General features: G+C 43.9%; 1 protein-coding gene across 1 annotated transcript in view; it reads left to right on the top strand.

The window, feature by feature from the left end:
• NELL1 (neural EGFL like 1) overlaps positions 1 to 16,731 on the top strand; it is a 486,584-nt gene that overhangs the window by 432,814 nt on the left and 37,039 nt on the right. The window contains exon 19 of the mRNA XM_068124016.2: positions 7,066 to 7,290. Within this exon, the coding sequence (XP_067980117.2) occupies positions 7,066 to 7,290 (225 nt within the window). The remainder of the gene's footprint in view (positions 1 to 7,065; positions 7,291 to 16,731) is intronic.

The raw sequence follows: 16,731 nt of genomic DNA, 5'->3' as shown, positions 1-16,731 counted from the left end.
GTCCACAGGACATTCTCCCAGAAGTTTTTTGGCATGTTCAGTTGTGCTTTGGCAAACTCCAGTCGGGCTTTCCCAGAATTGAGGTCCTCCTGTGTCTCCTACCATAGAACGCCGTTTCACCGAGTTGGCGATGGATGGTGCGAGTTGAAACTGTCGTGCCTTGTGTCTGAAGGTCAGCTTGAATCTGTTTGGCAGTTGATCGAGGTGCTTTCTCCACCATTAGAACAATCATTCGCTGCAATCTTCGATCAAGTTTTCTCTTGCGGCCACATCCACACATTGACACAACACAGCAGAATGACTCGTTTTCTCCATTCACAATGGTTGAATGAGTGAATTTTATATTGCAGGCACATGCTTCTCACCATCGGTGAGTTCATTTCCAAAGAAAAGGAGAATCACCTGCTTGAAATATAATTATTTATATCAACTTCTAAAAGGTGGCAATAATATTGTCCGGACAATTTTAGGATTTCTGTGCGGAAAAAGTTTATATTTCGTAATTTTTGCAGCTTTTTTTGCTTTGTTCCACAGCGAACCAAACAAATACATGTGGATACCAAAATATTCTTTAATTTCAACAATTTTCTGGAAGAAATGGCCCATTATTTGAAAAAGGTGCAAGGGTGTCAATATTTTTTGCCACGACTGTATATATGAACCAAGATAAGCCCTTCCGACTCAATAAATGCAACAAGGAATTAAACACCATGTGTGCATGCGCACCACTTGGCCTCCATTCCAGATGGATCGTGGGCCACACTCGAGTGCCTTTTACAGACCAAGGATTTTAAAGATCCCACCTCCTGTTTCATGTCCGCTAGGGCAGAGTCAATGTTGCTCACATGACAGATGGCCATTGTTGCCCAGATTCAGCTGTACCTTGCTGCTCCACCAAGCTATTAGGTCTAATACATTATTAGGACTTCCTTTCCTGTCGTAGTCAACATGTGGTCCTGAATGGAATTCTCTCATCTCTCCATCCTGTTCAGGCTGGAGTTCCCCAATGCAGTGTTCTGGGCCCTGTGCTTTTTCTGGTCTTCATTAATGATCTCTCCATCTCTCTGGAAAATCCTCTCTATCTCTTTGCTGATGACTCCACTCTCTGCCACTCCATATCTCAACCATCAGATTGGCAGGCAGCAGCCTCTTCACTCTCTGCCGACCTGGACAAAATCATAGACTGGTCAAACAAGTGGAACATGTCTTTCAATCCTGACAAATCTCACACTCTCACTATGTCTCTCCTAAAAGATCATCTGGATAACCCTCCCATCCACTTTCTGAATAATCCTCTCCAAGAAGTTATGTCACTCAAGGTTTTGGGTCTCACTATCTGCCATGATCTATCCCGGGAAAACTACATTTCCAAGCTGACCTGCAAAGAAAGTCGCCGACTGGGCATCCTCCGTCATGCAAAGTCCTTTCTGGACACTTCAGAACTCCTCATCACTTAAAAGCTTTCATCCGCAGCTCAATGGAATACTGCCTCCCCTCTGGGCTGGTGCTCCTGCCTCACAACTAGCTCGTCTTCACGCAGTCAGGGTGACCAGGTCCGAGGAAAAAAAAATACGGGACACTCAAGCAATTACCCTTTAGAACCCACTACAATTACCCTTTGGAACCCATTACAATTACCCTTTAGAATTCCCCTTTAGAACCCATTACAACTACCCTTTCGAACCCTGTAGAATTACCCTTTAAAACACATTGTAATTCCCCTTTATAACCCATTTCAATTCCCCTTTAGAACCCATTACAATTACCCTTTAGAATTACCCTTTAGAACCCTTTAGAATCACACTTTAGCTTTATTTAGAATTACCCTTTGGAACCCTTTAGAATTTAGAATTACCCTTTCGAACCCATTATAATTCCTGGTGGTTCGGGGTGGAGGGAGGAGACATTATCAAAGTGTGGGAATGATCCCGTCCATCGGGTTCTTTGCTGTTTGTTCAAATGGATAAGCAGGACCATATTTACATGTTAAGGCAAAAGGTTTTCGGTAATTCGATCTTTACTCTTTGAAATAACTATGTTCTGCTCAACTAAAAACGTGAAAAGAACGTGTTTCCAAATGGAAACTTGCACTAAAAGTTGGGAAAATCCTGGAAGTTCATCTCAGAAAGTCTGATGAGAAAATGAGAATCACAAGATGTTCACATGAAAAAGTAAAAAATTACCAAGCTTTCTTTAAAATGTTTATTATCCAGGTTACCTTTTCTGCTTCTGAAGAAGTCTTTCACTGCGAAGAAGGTTTTGACCCCTTGGCTATCAGTTCAGACATGTGCATGCTTCTTGCAGCTTGATATCAGATAAGCCACCGTGGGAAATGGAGAAACTCCACGAGCATACTGTAACTGTACAGTAAACCCCATGACAATTTTCAGTATCATTCACTCACTCACCGCAGGCAGGTAGGTGGTCTTTCTGTCTTCTACCGACTCCTCTCCGGCCTTGCTCCCCCAGCTCTCTGTGCTCCGTCCCCCAAATATTCCTTCAGGTCGCACAAGATCTGCCTGCAACCCTCTTATGGTTAAACTGCCAAAATCAAGACTTTCTGCTCACCTTCACTCCTTCGTTCCTCTTGTCTTCTGCCTTAGGAACAAACTCCCTCACTCCCTTCAATCCCACTCCTCCCTCCAGGTCTTTAAAACAGCTGTTCACCACCATCTCTTATCTTCCCCCATCCAAAACCTTGATCTTTTCTACCCCATTATAACACCTCAAATACACCTCTTTCAATCTCTAACTTCGTTGCTGAAATTCCTGGTAGTGTTCATTTGCCTTATACTGTGTAGCCCACCCCCCACCTACCTCCTCCAGCCCTCTCCCTTCCACAGATCTACCGACGTCCCTGTTCTCTACTGTTGTTGTGCTTGTTTGCTTTCCTCTCTCTCCCCCTCTTCTCTCCTGCTCCCTTTATTGTATGTTTTATGTGTCCGTGCATGTTTTCTTGTTTAATGTGTTAACTCTTACAGGAGCCTCGACTCTGTATACATAAAATAAAAATAAACATGTAGGTTTGCAAGAACAAAAGTAAACAATTTTGTGATGTGTCGTCCTGACAAGCCCATAAAAATGGTGAAACCATGGTCAGCGAGCGGCTCCACTGTCCTTTACGTGTGACCTTTTACTGGGTACCACACATGTATTTGAACATCAGGAGTTCTTAGCTTCTGCCTTTCATTGGATTGATGAGTTTGTTCACTTAGAGTGAACCTAATGCAATTGTGTAACCCTCAACCCTATTCCTTTAATTAATTCCATTTTTTCCCCCAGGAAAAGCTTTGTATTTGTCATGGCAGCTTCCTGATGGACTTATTACCGCCTTGATGGAGTAATATTTTATTCATCACGGATGACATGACTCCATCTTTGATGAATGGATGTGCTCCGCAGCTGATGCGGCAATGTCAAATTGATTTCCTTCCTTAAGCGAATATTCAAAGGGGATAATTTCTGTATGATCACTTCAAAGTTTGCTGATGAAAGGATATTATGTTCTGGCTACAAAGTACGCACAAATTTTGTTTCCATTCAATGTCTCATCGCAAACTTTGTTTTTGAAGATTCTTATAACAAGACTTCCTTGAGTTCTTATGAAGATCTTCTTTTGTCAAACCAAGGCCCATATACACATTATGGAAAATTAGTCACATTAATATGCTTCTCACCATAAATCCTTTGCAATCCTCTTATCAACATCAATTTACCCTAATTATTTCCAACCTGATTTGATGGACCTGACTCCTCTTCTTACTCCTCATTCCCAAATCCTCAGATTTTGTTCATCCCATTGCATTCTTTTTTTCAAGTTACTTCTATTAATATATAACCCCAACCCTTCCTCCTCAACCTTCTTAAACCCTCTGACTTTGCATGTTAATGGCCCTTTATTTGTTCTGTCAATGGTTCCCTCAATTCATGTAAAAATTTGAATCAACATCAACTATCAGATTACCGATTACAGCCGATAATGAACTTTGCATGCAAGTTATGTGCCTCTTCTTCTTATTTTATGTGCAACACATGCTTGCAAGTAGCATCATTTGCTAGGGCCACAGCTATGGTGCTGATGCAGTGAAATCTGCAGTTTGCAAAAAGAAATCAATTTGGAATTTGTTCGGGGTACTGGCGATAACTTGCCTACTCTTTGCGAAGCGCACTCTGGGATTAGAGGAAGAGTCCACTAACGTCCACTAACTTTAAAGTTAACCTCCCGGGTCAATGTCTATCCGAGGGAGCACACATGCATACACATACGGATCTTTGACATTGATGCTACATAGATCTGTCCATTGGAGGGGGGGGGGGGGGGGGGGGAGGGCATGACAGTGCATGACTGATCAGTGATCACTCATTGGATGATGCATGGACAACACCCATTGGATGATGCACAGACAAGGTGTAGTATTACCTAATTTGCATTACTATTTCCTGAATGGCTTTGTATAATTAACCCTTTGGCTGTTTGTGCTGCCACAGACTACACTTGATAATTAAAATTCGCACTGCCATGAGGCACAACCTTGTGTCACCACAGCAGCTAAAGAGTAATTATTATGTCATATATTATATATTTATATATTTATTTATGTTTTTATGTTCACCTACATAAATATTTAAGTAAGTCTTTCATTAGCTGTTTGTCTTTGTCTTCGTCTCTTGTTCCCATCAGTGCATATAGCTCATGATCCTGGGAACACCGGTTTAAATCACTAATACCATGTTTTATTGTTTCCATTGTTTGTGTTTGTTGTTGAAATCGCATTGTTTAATTCTTTAATTGTCCATTGTCTCCTAACAATTCATGCAAAATCATGCTATTGTCTGGATGCCTTTGTTGTCGATGCATTATCCAATCTCTCGCACTACCCTTTAGATTAATAAAATATAATATATATTATGTTATTATGTAATAATATGTATTATTTTATAATATATTATATATATTATAAAAGGGTATAATATATACCCTTTAGATTACTATACAAAAATCCAAGTTGGTAGGACAATGGAATTTAATTATTTCAGCAATATTCCCCCGACAATCGGCACTCGTGTTAAGCTCCGGAGGTGCTATTGCTTCGGAAGTGCGCTGTGCTTGAGGTGCATGGCAGGAAGCCGACTCAGCTCCATGTGGGATTTTGAGAGGATGGAGGGCCATACACAATGAATCACCAAGCCCAACCACAGGCCGAACCACTGCACAGGTCAATCCAGATCGAAGGAACGCAGAGGTTACCAAAGGTTGTCTGTGAGTGATTCAGCTCGATACTTCTCTACTGCTTTTCATTCACCCTCATGTCCTTAAGATCACTCAGGCGTTCAGCTGCTCACACCGTTCCATTTAGAGACGAGGGTAAGTTTTCCCGAGCCATGCTAATCCTGCGCTCTTTTGTGGCAAACGGAAAAAATGGAGAGAATCCTGTGGAAAAAGCAAGACAAGGAAAATTCCGTTTTTGAGAAGACGAGATGTGAAATAATTTGCAATAAATGGAGGAGAACGGAACCACTATTATGGAAATGAATAAGGATGCTGGAAAATTAATTCATCTGCAGACTTTTTCGACCTCGTTAATGCAAACGTCACATTTCTAAGTTGGCCTCCAACGCCAGTCGCCGACTGGGAATCCTCCATCATACAAAGCACATCTGAACTCCTATCCACCTATAAGGCCTTCATCTGCAGCTCGATGGAGTACTGCTCTCCTCTTTGGGCTGGCACCCCTGCCTCATGTCTTGCTCAGTTTGACGCCATGGAAATCAAGGCCTTCAAGATTATTGAAATATCTCGCAATGAAGCTGAGTCTTTCGGAGACAGGTCAGTGGTCTCTCTGTCTTCTCAGGCCACCTTTATGGTCTTGCACCCTGTTTCTTCCAGGTTTCTGCAGGACACACATGGTCCACCATCAACCCCGTCTGGAGATATTCCCAAAATCCATGTTCCCATGCTCACCACCACTCAATCATTCCCCTTTTCTCCTGCCTGTGGAACAAACTTTCATATTCTCTTCAATCTCATTCTTCCCTCCAGGTCTTCATGACAGGTGTTCACCACCATATCAGATTATCCCCTCCACAAACCCACCTCTTTCTAAATTTCCAGTTTCCCCTCCTGAGATTTTGCTTCTGTATCCATCTGATTCACCGCATGCATCGTCCTCTGCCCCTCATTCCTCCCCCACATCCTTCATTTGTCCAAGTCTCCTTCTATTTCATCTTTCAACTCTGCTATTGGTGCAAAGGAAAAAGGGGCAGAAACTTTCTGTCAAACTGAGATACCACGACGAATCTCACACACCACTGTGCTTTGAACACACTTTTTAAAAGAAAGCTTACATGAGTATCTAGCAGGTTATAAAGGGCAGCAGGCAATCTTTGCATCCTCCTTGACCTCTGGAGAACCGTCTAATAGTTGCCAGACAATCCCAATAGCATGTTGCCCAGCAAATTGATTTCTGATTTTTTTGCAATTAAAATTACCTCCAAATTGAACTCTGCACTCAACATGGAACCTTTTCCTTTGTCACCCTCTCCTCAAATGAGCGTTTTATTGGCATTGTGGACAGTGACGCAGCAGTACCAAGACATCACCTGTTCGGCCGAACCACATGGAACCTTCACTAAAGGCCAACAACCCGATGTAGTACGCTTATTGATTAATCCATACTGTTGTCCATGTTTAAAATACCTTTGGGATCATTTTTACCTTAAATGGTGCAAGTCCGATTATTCTGCCTTTGCCTTCTGTTCGAATGTCTGCAATAGTGAATGTGCAGCGCACACACTGCTTCACTCCCAGGTTGCTGTGTTCTCTCCCATCTCCAACATCGCTTTTTCATTTTATGTTCCATTTCTGTTTCATCCCTGGTTTTCACCTTCCTCTTCTTGCTGTGTTTGAGCTTCTTCACCACATGTGTCCTCCTCTGAAGTCCAGTTGAGCTTTCGCCGATGGGGTGGAACTACTGCAGTTGTTGGTGCACACCCCCATGCTGTTGGCGTTTCTGATGATGAATCCAAACATAGTGACAATGCTGTGCTGTCTCCATGGGTGTTTAGGGCGGCAGAGTCGAGTGCCAGCCTTTGGCTTGTCCTGTGCTGCGATGCCCTTTCCGAGTATTAGCTGAGGGGGAGTGTTGCCCACGCTGTGTGGCCGAACCCTGCCATGCACAGCCGGCCTCAACAAATCAAGCCAGGATGTGTCACGATGGACAAGGTGTCGGTCACCTTCCCGGGGCTTTCTGGAGATTGGACAACGAACCCTGTACATTGTGCCACTGCCAGGTAAGGCCCGGAGCATCATCAGAGCCTGAGACCTGTGATATAGAGGTAATACCTGGCCATGTTTCTATTTTAACAAAGAATCAGGCTGGCGGGTTGGTTGTATTTCATGAGGGGTGCGTTGAGCCAAAACTCAGATTCCATAATGTACCGATAACCTGTATTCTACCTCGACTGCAAGATAAAAACAAGGAAGAGCAATCAGCAATTATATACCCTCACTGGGATATGTTTGTGTGGTGTTTATTAGGTGCTGTGTTTGTGTGGTTTATTTATGACGTACATTTATGTTCACTCCAATATAGCTGCCGAACCCCGTGAGAAATGACGTCATCAATTTAATTTTGTGTAGATACTAATTTTGTGAAGATCATGCTCAAGAAATTTCAAATTGATCGGCTCAAGCATTTTACTTGTCTACTTATGATGTCAGAATGTAGGCACCGATGATGTCATCATGAATATATGTTGTTCCCCATGCGGTGTACTTGACAATGAGCCATGTTTAATTTTTTTCCATGGAGTGTTTTCGGAGATAAAGAGTTGCAAGGTTTTTCGTTTTTTTTCCAAGATGGCGCCCGTAGCACATGACAGGTGACGTCATAATTAGCATTACAAAATTATACAGGAGGAGGTGCTCTCTAGGGAAAACGTCTTCCATTCCATTTAATTTGCCATCGGACCAACGGTTGCAGAGAAAAGCATACTCACATTCTGTGCAGCCAAACAAACAAATGAAAATTCACTCATAGAGCGACACTTGGCAAAAGAGAACAAACTCTAATTGGCACACGGTAGAGCATCCTTTTGACCGAAAAAAAAAAAATTGGTTGTTGAATTCAGTGACCTGACATGCAAATCGTCTTCAAATTTCAATTTAATCGGAAGAAAATTGACAATTTTTGAAATTTGGCCTATGTTGACCTTTTGGCCTATGTTGACCTCAAAAATAGTTGGTGGTTGGTTTCATTAAGCTGATATGTAAATCCTATTCAAATTTCAAGTCAATCGGAAGAAAATTGAGGATTTTAGAAATCCCTCTCTCAGATCCCTCTCTCAGATCTCTCGATGTCTCCATGTCTCTCGGTCCCTGCTCTCAAATGTTGTGTTTGTGTCCTTCCCCCTCTCTCCCCATCTTGTCTACCGCTCCCTATGTTATATGTTTTATGTGTCGGTTTGTCTTTCTGTGTGATTAATGTTCGCTCTTTCACGAGCCTCGATATTGTATACAAAAAAAAAAAAAAAAAAAAAAAAAAAAAAAAAAAAAATCTGAAAAAGTGGTTGACCTTTTGGCTTATGTTGACCTTGTGACCTATGTTGACCTCAAAAATAGTTGTGGTTGAATTCAGTTAGCTGATATCTAAATAACATTCAAATATCAAGTTAGTCGGATGAAAATTGACAATTTTAGAAATTTGGCCTATGTTGACCTTTTGGCCGATGTTGACCTCAAAAATAGTTGTGGTTGAATTCAGTTAGCTGATATCTAAATAACATTCAAATATCAAGTTAGTCGGATGAAAATTGACAATTTTAGAAATTTGGCCTATGTTGACCTTTTGGCCGATGTTGACCTCAAAAATAGTTGTGGTTGAATTCAGTTAGCTGATATGTAAATAACATTCAAATATCAAGTTAGTCGGATGAAAATTGACAATTTTAGAAATTTGGCCTATGTTGACCTTTTGGCCTATGTTGACCTCAAAAATAGTTGGTGGTTGGGTTCAGTAAGCTGATATGAAAATCGTCTTCAAATTTAAATGTAATCGGATGAAAATTGACAATATAAAAATTTGGCTTTTGTTGACCTTTTGGCCTATGTTGACCTCAAAAATAGTTGGTGGTTGGGTTCAGTAAGCTGATATGAAAATCCTTTTCAAATTTCAACCCAATCGGATGAAAATTGACGATAGGTCCTGGTTTTTTGCTCTTTTGCAACAACACAATTTTGAGAACGCAAGACGAGAGCTTGGTTCTTATGGAAGTCCCAGCTCGAGTTGCACCTGAATACAAAGTATGCATTTCCGGGGTAGTCGTGTTCACATGTCCGGTAGTCGTGTTCACATGTCTGGTAGTCGTGTTCTTATGTCCGGTAGTCGTGTTCACATGTCCGGTAGTCGTGTTCACATGTCCGGTAGTCGTGTTCACATGTCCGGTAGTCGTGTTCACATGTCCGGTAGTCGTGTTCACATGTCCGGTAATCGTGTTCACATGTCCGGTAGTCGTGTTCACAAATCCGGTAGTCGTGTTCACACGTACAGTAGTCGTGTTCACACATACGGTAGTCGTGTTCACACGTCCGGTAATCGTGTTCACACGTCCGGTAGTCGTGTTCACATGTCCGGTAATCGTGTTTACATGTCCGGTAGTCGTGTTCACATGTCCGGTAGTCGTTTTCACATGTCCGGTAGTCGTTTTCACATGTCCGGTAGTCGTGTTCACATTTCCGGTAGTCGTGTTCACATGTCCGGTAGTCGTGTTCACATGTCCGGTAGTCGTGTTCACATGTCCGGTAATCGTGTTCACATTTCCGGTAGTCGTGTTCACGTGTCCGGTAGTCGTGTTCACGTGTCCGGTAGTCGTGTTCACGTGTCCGGTAATCGTGTTCACGTGTCCGGTAGTCGTGTTCACGTGTCCGGTAGTCGTGTTCACGTGTCCGGTAATCGTGTTCACGTGTCCGGTAATCGTGTTCACATCTCCGGTAGTCGTGTTCACATGTCCGGTAATCGTGTTCACATGTCCGGTAATCGTGTTCACATGTCCGGTATTCGTGTTCACATGTCCGTTCTCTGGAGACTTCCGATCACTCGCAGCGTGATAATTACAGTTTGCAGTAGGCCTGACTGTTCAGTTGGAAACAGTTTGGTACGGACAAGCACCAGCACCGTTACTCTTCCTCCAGATAACCGAACGTTGAATGTCCAGTCATTCTCGAGTTTGTTCAAGCGATAATACCAACTGCCATTTTTAACTGGATCATCATGTGATTAATAAAATCCTCGGCCTCAACTAGAATACTCAGCATCGGGTTTGGATGATACAAAAATATAATGTCGAGAAGCACCACGGCGACGTGGAATCAAAATGGCCTGACCAGGAAGTCGTGCAGGATCCTCCGGCCTTGTTTCACATCTGGTGTCGGGCGGCAAGAAAGTTAGATTCTGATGAAACCTCGAGGCTCTTAGCGAAGCATTTCCCTTTCCGAACATGTATTCCAATTTCGTGCAAGCGAACTGGACCGCAAACCGAGCAAGCCGTCCAGGACACGCACGCACTTCGATTGAGGCCTTGCGATTGAGGCCTTGCAAAATCGCAGGTCGACATCATCCATTTTAGTTTACCTTACAAAGGTGTTGCGATGACTTAATCTATGACTGTTATAAATAAACAATTCCCCCGCCCCCCCCCCCCCTTTCCCTTGCCTCCTCCCCCCAAGCCCTCCCCCTTCCACAGATCTCCCGATGTCCCTGCTCTCAAATGTTGTGCTTGTGTGCTTCCCTCTCTCTCCCTATCTTGTTCTCCCGCTCCCTCTATCGTATGTTTTATGTGTCAGTTTGTTTTTTTGTGATCAATGTTCGCTCTTACACGAGCCTCGATCTTGTATACAAAAAAATAAAAAATAGATGAAAATGACAAGCAGGTGTGACACACCTGAGATATTAACTCTGCAATCTCTATCCACAATGGCGAATCCCCATAACCACAAGAATGGCGGTCCATCAGGTTCAATGAAGTCAACTGTACACACAGCCATGGGCTGGAGCTTCTGGGATACCATGAGAAGATTCCAATCAGCATAGACATGATGAAGAAAAGGGCTTCAGACAATCTTTCAGATCCCATCCGGACAGACATCTAATCCTGACACAAATTGGCTTCCGTCGCACTAAAGTCGTTGGAATCAACCTCGGAATTGACACGAAAGTTTTGAGGAAGCGTCTGAGACGGATAGTCTGAGCGTATGGGCACCCATAACGGAAAAACGTACATCCGTGCTTGGCGAGAGCAGACCTCGACAAATCAAGGTAAATTGAAGGTAAACGAATTGCCTGGTCTCGAGCAAGCAGTGGAATGAAGCATCAATGGGTCTCCTAACTCGTTATTGGAAGGTCAGGCCTGTTGTTCATGTGACAAAGATCCCAGGATCAGCTGCCAAAATCCATCCAAGTAAGCAACATTGGTTGGAAGGGAACACATTAAGCTGACGAATCGCAAGGTCAACCAAAGGACACGTGCAGTTTGAGGTGAAGAGTGGTATCTTAATGGTATGGGGAAGTACCACAACTCCAAACTATAACTTGATTCCTCTCTGCCTCTCTGCCTCTTTCTCTCCTCTCTGCCTCTCTGCGTCTCTCTCTCCTCTGTCTCTCTCTCCTCTCTCTCTCCTCTCCCTCTCTCTCCTCTCTGCCTCTCTCTCTCTCCTCTCTCTCTCCTCTCTCTCCTCTCTGCCTCTCTCTCTCTCTCCTCTCTCTCTCTCCTCTCTCTCTCTCCTCTCTCTCTCCTCTCTCTCTCCTCTCTCTCTCTCCTGTCCGTCTCTCTCTCCTCTCTCTCCTCTCTCTGCCTCTCTCTCTCCTCTCTCTCTCCTCTCTCTCACCTCTCCGTCTCTCTCTCCTCTCTCTCTCTCCTCTCTCTCCTCTCTCTCCTCTCTCTGCCTCTCTCTCCTCTCTCTGCCTCTCTCTCCTCTCTCTGCCTCTCTCTCCTCTCTCTGCCTCTCTCTCCTCTCTCTGCCTCTCTCTCCTCTCTCTCCTCTCTCTCTCCTCTCCCCTCTCGCTCTCCTCTCTGCCTCTCTCTATCCTCTCTCTATCCTCTCTCTCCTCTCTCTCCTCTCTCTCTCCTCTCTCTCTCCACTCTCCTCTCCCTCTCTGCCTCTCTCTCTCTCCTCTCTGCCTCTCTTTCTCCTCTCTGCCTCTCTCTCTCCTCTCTGCCTCTCTCTATCCTCTCTCTCCTCTCTGCCTCTCTCTCTCCTCTCCTCTCTGCCACTCTCTCTCTCCTCTCTGCCTCTCTCTCTCTCCTCTCTCCTCTCTGTCTCTCTCTCTCCTCTCTCTCCTCTTTCTCCCCTCTCCTTTCTCTCTCCTCTCTGCCGCTCTCTCTCTCCTCTCTCCCCTCTCTTAGTGTAGGCTGCTATGTCTTAAAAATGGCTGTCGTGTTTTTTTTTGTTAAAAGCAAAATTCCACTTGATTCCTTGTCTTTGGGGTGTCACATGTTCGAAAAAATAGGTTGTTAATTTTTTAAAACGGATTAAGGGTGTCAAATCCAAGATGGCCGCCAAAATATATAAATTCCATTAAAACTGGTATTCTGAACACAGTATGAGGTCCAAATTAATGATAATCTATCTATAATTCCAGTAATCTCTGTGTGTGTGTGTGTGTGTGTGTGTGTGTGTGTGTGTGTGTGTGTGTGTGTGTGTGTGTGTGTGTGTGTGTGTGTGTGTGTGTGTGTGTGTGTGTGTGTGTGTGTGTGTGTGTGTGTGTGTGTGTGTGTGTGTGTGTGTGTGTATGTGTGTATGTCTGTGTGTTTGTCTGTGACCGCTGTTTCTCGACAACCACGGGTCCGATATACTTGAAACTTGCCAGGTATATTGCTGGGGACCCGAGGATGTGCCTTTTCAAGGTTTCATATTAATCGGACAAGTAGTTACCGAGCTATGTCCAAAAAACGATTCAACCAATCAGAGAGCAGCGAGTTATCACGTGTGCCGAACGTGGCGAACAGACTCTGCCTCGGACGGCACATTTGAGAGCGTATTCATTTATTTCACGTTGGCAAACTATGTTGCCGCTATGTTGGCGTTAAACTATGTTTTAAAACTAATTAAAACTAATTTGCGATTCTTTCGCTTTCCTGCGCGTTTGTGCACGCTATGGCGATTTCTTTACCAAACTCCGCAAGCCGTTCGCTTTGGACCAAACAATTTCATGTAAATAGAGGGGGGGGATTGTCACCGTACTCGCAAGCCGTTCGCTTTGGACCAAACCATTTCATGTAAATAGAGGGGGGGGATATAATTTTAGATATAGATATAGTACGGGCATGCCCTAGTCTATCTATAATTCCAGTAATCTCTGTATGTCTGTGACCGCTGTTTCTCGACAACCACGGGTCCGATATACTTTAAACTTGCCAGGTATATTGCTGGGGACCCGAGGATGTGCCTTTTCAAGGTTTCATATTAATCGGAGAAGTAGTTACCGAGCTATGTCCAAAAAACGATTCAACCAATCAGAGAGCAGCGAGCTATCACGTGTGCCGAACGTGGCGAACAGACTCTGCCTCGGACGGCACATTTGAGAGCGTATTCATTTATTTCACGTTGGCAAACTATGTTGCCGTTAAACTATGTTTTAAAACTAATTAAAACTAATTTGCGATTCTTTCGCTTTCCTGCGCGTTTGTGCACGTTATGGCGATTTCTTTACCAAACTCCGCAAGCCGTTCGCTTTGGACCAAACCATTTCATGTAAATAGAGGGGGGGGATTGTCACCATACTCGCAAGCCGTTCGCTTTGGACCAAACCATTTCATGTAAATAGAGGGGGGGGATATAATTTTAGATATATATATAGTACGGGCATGCCCTAGTCTATCTATAATTCCAGTAATCTCTGTGTGTATGTGTGTCTGTGTGTGTGTGTGTTTGTCTGTGACCGCTGTTTCTCGACAACCACGGGTCCGATATACTTGAAACTTGCCAGGTATATTGCTGGGGACCCGAGGATGTGCCTTTTCAAGGTTTGAAATTAATCGGACAAGTGGTTCCCAAGGTATGGTCACCGTACTCGCAAGCCGTTCGCTTTGGCTTTGCGAATGGACCAAACCATTTCATGTAAATAGAGGGGGGGGTTCTACCGTACTCGCAAGCCGTTCGCTTTGGCTTTGCGAATGGACCAAACCATTTCATGTAAATAGAGGGGGGGGGGTTCTGTGGTCGTTACTGCCACGTGGTTTCAAAGTTTTTTTTTGTTGTTGTTGTTTGCACGCATGTTTTTTTGCACCCACGTACGGGCACGCCCTAGTACCCATAATTTCAATACCAAGGAGTTCAAAAACAATTAATTTCAATATGGCAGTCAAATTCAAAATGAAACTATCCTTCAGTATATTAGAGCTACCAGACAACGGGACCTGCTGCTGCATATGGAAAGCACTGAAGCTCTTATCAAGTACTTCTTTGCTCACGACCACCTGAACTACGCACGTTTGCTCCCTTTGTACCTGTCAACAATGCAGCAAGCAGAACAAGTTTTTCCAGATGTCTGGGCAGAACTCTTGAAAGGAAATTTCTGTGTGACGAAGGGGATTGCTGCATTCACTTCAATAGGTCCAGATCACGGAATTGAGCAGGAGAACCGCAAACTCAAGGTCATTGGAGGCATTACTGGAATAACCCAAATTGAGAGAGCTCTAGACCGTTTCTTCCTGATTGCACCTGACTTGTCTAATCTAGTAGAGGAGTTTCAAAGAGAATATGGCATGGAAGGTGTTGATACCAGAGACCAACACCACGAGATCACAGGGGGAAAGTCCACCCGAGTAATGAGAAATTCCGCTAGATTGACAGAGGTATTTGTTGTTCATGGAGACCCATTCGTAACCGATGAGAGTGACCTGTGTAACCTTCTTACCAAGAAAGTAATTGATGAAAAGGTAACAAAGGACATAGTAGACCGCGATGCCATCGGACAACAGTTGTTCCAGACATTTGTCAAAGAACGCCTTACAGAAGGAAAACTTTCAGTGTGGGATCCAATGAAGAGAAAGAACATAGGCACTTTCAAAAGTGCCAACACAGTGAAGAAAGTGAAAGCAGGTGACAAACTCATTAAAGTCAAAGAAGAACGAGGACTCCTACAGAGGTTTATAGTAGCATCAAGAAGCCGTCCAGACCTTGATCTAAAGGACTGTATTGGGAAGTATGAATTTGGAATTGTTCCACGTGCCCTTTTCGCTTCGGATGGGTCACTTCTCCTAGCATATGACAAGGCTAAGGTCCTTCATCATCTTGAAGCGCTAGTTACCAAGGAGCAACCTAGCCCAACAGAAGCCACAAGCGATCCAGCTAATGCCATACCGAGTGTTTCTGGCGACCAAGTATTGAGTGAAAACTCCCAAACTGAAGTACCACCCCAAGCCGAGGCGCCTGAAGTACAAGAAGCGCAGCCTGAGCAAGAAGCTTCAACTGACATGTCCGACATGTCTGAGAAATTTAAAGTTGTAGTCATAGATGGCATGGCCCTCGTTAACTCCATCTCCAAGACAGACAAAATGAAAACATGCAGTGATTTTGCCATGTCATTTCTTGAAAAGCTTATCAGGATTGCAGCTAACTACGACGAAGTAGGACTGGTATTTGACAGATACGTCGAAAGTTCTCTGAAAGAGCAAATGAGAAAAAAGAGAACAAAGGGAAACTCGACCTACTATCACATCCAAGATAGTACACTGATCCAGAATATTTCCTTGAAGGACTTCCTTTCAAGTGTCAAAACCAAGGCAGAACTTGTAGAGTATTTAGCTGCAAAGACTCTGGATCACAGCAACAGCTCTGCCAACAAATTGAAGAAGTTCATGGTAACCTTCGGCACTGAGACAAAAGGCAATGTAAGTGTGCCTGATGAATTGGTAAAACACGGTCATGAAGAAGCGGATACGTTACTCTTGCTCCATGCCCTAACAGTTAACGGCGATGTAGAACTTGTAATAGACTCTCCACTGTCTCCAGATACCGATGTCTTCTTGCTGATGATCCACATGTATCCACAGCTACCTGCTGAGACATATTTCCTTACCGGAAAAGGAAAACTGAATAGGAAAATTGCAGTCAAACCTATCTTTGAAAAGTTAGGAGTTAACCGCGCCTCAGCTATTCTCGGGTTTCATTCTTTCACAGGATCAGATATGTGTGGCAGGTTCGCCGGCAGGACAAAGGACTGGTGTATGAAGGTGTTCATGTCCTGCGATGATATGATACTGGATTCACTTGCTTCACTTGGCAAATCTGCTGCTACACCCTCTCCAAACGCAATTGACCAACTGGAAAGGTTCGTTTGCTTGTTGTACAGATCCAAAACACACACCAAAGTAAATGCACTACGATGGTTCTTGTACTCAAATCGACAGGCCGAGGGAGAGAGTCTGCCTCCAACCTCTGGATCATTGACACCACACATTCTGCGAGCACATTATATTGCAATGATATGGATGCAGGCATGCGAAAGTCAACCGTCCCTTCCTTCTCCCACTGACTACGGATGGAAGTCAGAGGAAAATAGATTTCTTCCGGTGATGTGTTTGAACCCTCCAGCACCAGAGGCCGTGACTAAGCTGGTAAAATGTGGCTGCAAATCAGGATGCAAAGGAAACTCCTGTAGTTGCCGCAGCAATAAACTCCCATGCACAGAGGTCTGTAGCTGTTTGAACTACGGCTGTAGCAACAATGAACAA

This window comes from Myxine glutinosa, chromosome 8, assembly GCF_964187855.1.
Source record: "Myxine glutinosa chromosome 8, kmMyxGlut1.1, whole genome shotgun sequence".
Classification (NCBI taxonomy): domain Eukaryota; kingdom Metazoa; phylum Chordata; class Myxini; order Myxiniformes; family Myxinidae; genus Myxine; species Myxine glutinosa.
Note: the sequence above shows the minus strand (reverse complement) of the source record. Positions and strands in the feature narration are given on the sequence as shown.